We start from the raw sequence: 1,635 nt of genomic DNA on the forward strand, positions 1-1,635 counted from the left end.
TTCAGGACATCCTGAGGTTGGCCAGAAATTTGCTGGGCTTGAGCAGCTTTCTTTGTTCAGTTGTGCTTCTTCTCTCTTATTTTCACAGGTGCTGATCCCTAGTAAACATCTTAAATCCCAAACTCCATCTCAGCATCTGCTATTGGTGAACCCAACATCTAATACAGTCCCTTGAACACCCAATGAGTAAGTACATAAAACTCCTATGCTCAGTTCTATCAGTCTGGTTAAAAAGAGCTTTTTGGTGGAATTGGGTAGAGGGAGGGATAATTGCTAGCATTGACCTCAGTGTAAGAGGGGCTGAAAATCTTTTTGAAGAGTTGCATAATGATAGTGATCATAATGAAGATGATGATAGCAATGATAGAAGCTCTTGTACATGATAGATACACTTTTATGACAACACTGTGAGAAGTTACTATTATCATTCCCAGTTTAAAAATGAGAAAACTGAACAACTGAGAGATTCAGAAATGTGCCCCTCAGCCATTAAGAGATAAGGCCAAGACCTAGATCCATTTCTAAGTCATGACTGACTTTTTTTTTTTTTTTTTTACGAAAGAGGCAATTTATTAACCCAGCATCATTTGTTCTAATGCTTCTTGTTGGCAGCTGCCACCTGTCCAGCGATTCTGTCCATATCTCTCTGTCCCTGAGGCGTCAGTTTGCGGCCCCCATCTTGGTCCTTTTCCACCATCTTCAGCCCCTCCAGGGCTTGGAGGACCCGGCGGGCCACGCTCTTGGAGCCTCTGCTGAAGTGGCTGGGCATGACGCCGTTCCTTTGACGCCCCCCGTAGATTTTGGTCATGGAGCCAACCCCAGCGCCACCCCGGAGGTACAGGTGCCGTGCTGTGGAAGCAGCTCGTGTGTAGAACCAGTTCTCATCGTAGGGAGCAAGTTCTTTATGCTTGGCCAGCTTGACGGTGTCCACCCATTCAGGGACTTTCAGCTTCCCGGACTGTTTGAGGAAGGCTGCCAGAGCTCTGACGAACTCCTGCTGGTTCACGTCTTTTACAGTAACTCCAGGCATCGTGCGGCCTCCGCGCTGCCAGCCAGGGGAAAGCTGACTTTTCTTATCTAATAATTAATGCTTCATGAAAACAGAAAATTTTGCCACTGTCTCCCCTACTGAATCCCCTAGAACCATGACAGAGACTATCATATAGTAGGAGCTCAATAAATATTTGTTGAAAAGATAAATGACCATGAATTAAGATTTTCAAGTCAATAGCAAAAAACACTTGTTTGGATGGCAGGGATCAGTTCCTTTTTAATAAACCCAGGTTATATAGCATAGTGTTTGTACACAGTACATGTACTATTGATAGTTGCAAATTAAATAAAAATAGATTTTTCTATTGATTGCTATTATGTATGCTAATTTTATATTTACTAACTTAGTCCTCACAAATTAAACCTCAGATATTTTCTGGACAGTCACTCTTCCAGAGAGCCTCAGAAGACTCAGTGAATGCATTGGCATGGAGCCTGCATCTACAAGATACTTCTTAGAGAAGCCTCCCAGGCACAGTAACTTTCCCTTCTCAAGGCATAGTTACCAGGATCTAAGGTTTGACCATTCGTGACCATGAGTGCACTCAAGGACTTGGGGTAGTCACCTGGCCCAGCTGGATT

General features: G+C 43.7%; 1 protein-coding gene across 1 annotated transcript; it reads right to left on the reverse strand.

Moving 5' to 3' along the window:
- Nucleotides 1-537: 537 nt before the first annotated feature.
- Nucleotides 538-1,062, reverse strand: LOC120854753 (40S ribosomal protein S19-like). Its single transcript, XM_040228991.1, has one exon. It carries the CDS (start codon nt 1,028-1,030, stop codon nt 593-595), a length of 438 nt encoding a protein of 145 aa, XP_040084925.1. The 5' UTR covers nt 1,031-1,062; the 3' UTR covers nt 538-592.
- Nucleotides 1,063-1,635: the final 573 nt, after the last annotated feature.

Source organism: Oryx dammah, unplaced genomic scaffold, assembly GCF_014754425.2.
Source record: "Oryx dammah isolate SB20612 unplaced genomic scaffold, SCBI_Odam_1.1 HiC_scaffold_27, whole genome shotgun sequence".
Taxonomy (NCBI): domain Eukaryota; kingdom Metazoa; phylum Chordata; class Mammalia; order Artiodactyla; family Bovidae; genus Oryx; species Oryx dammah.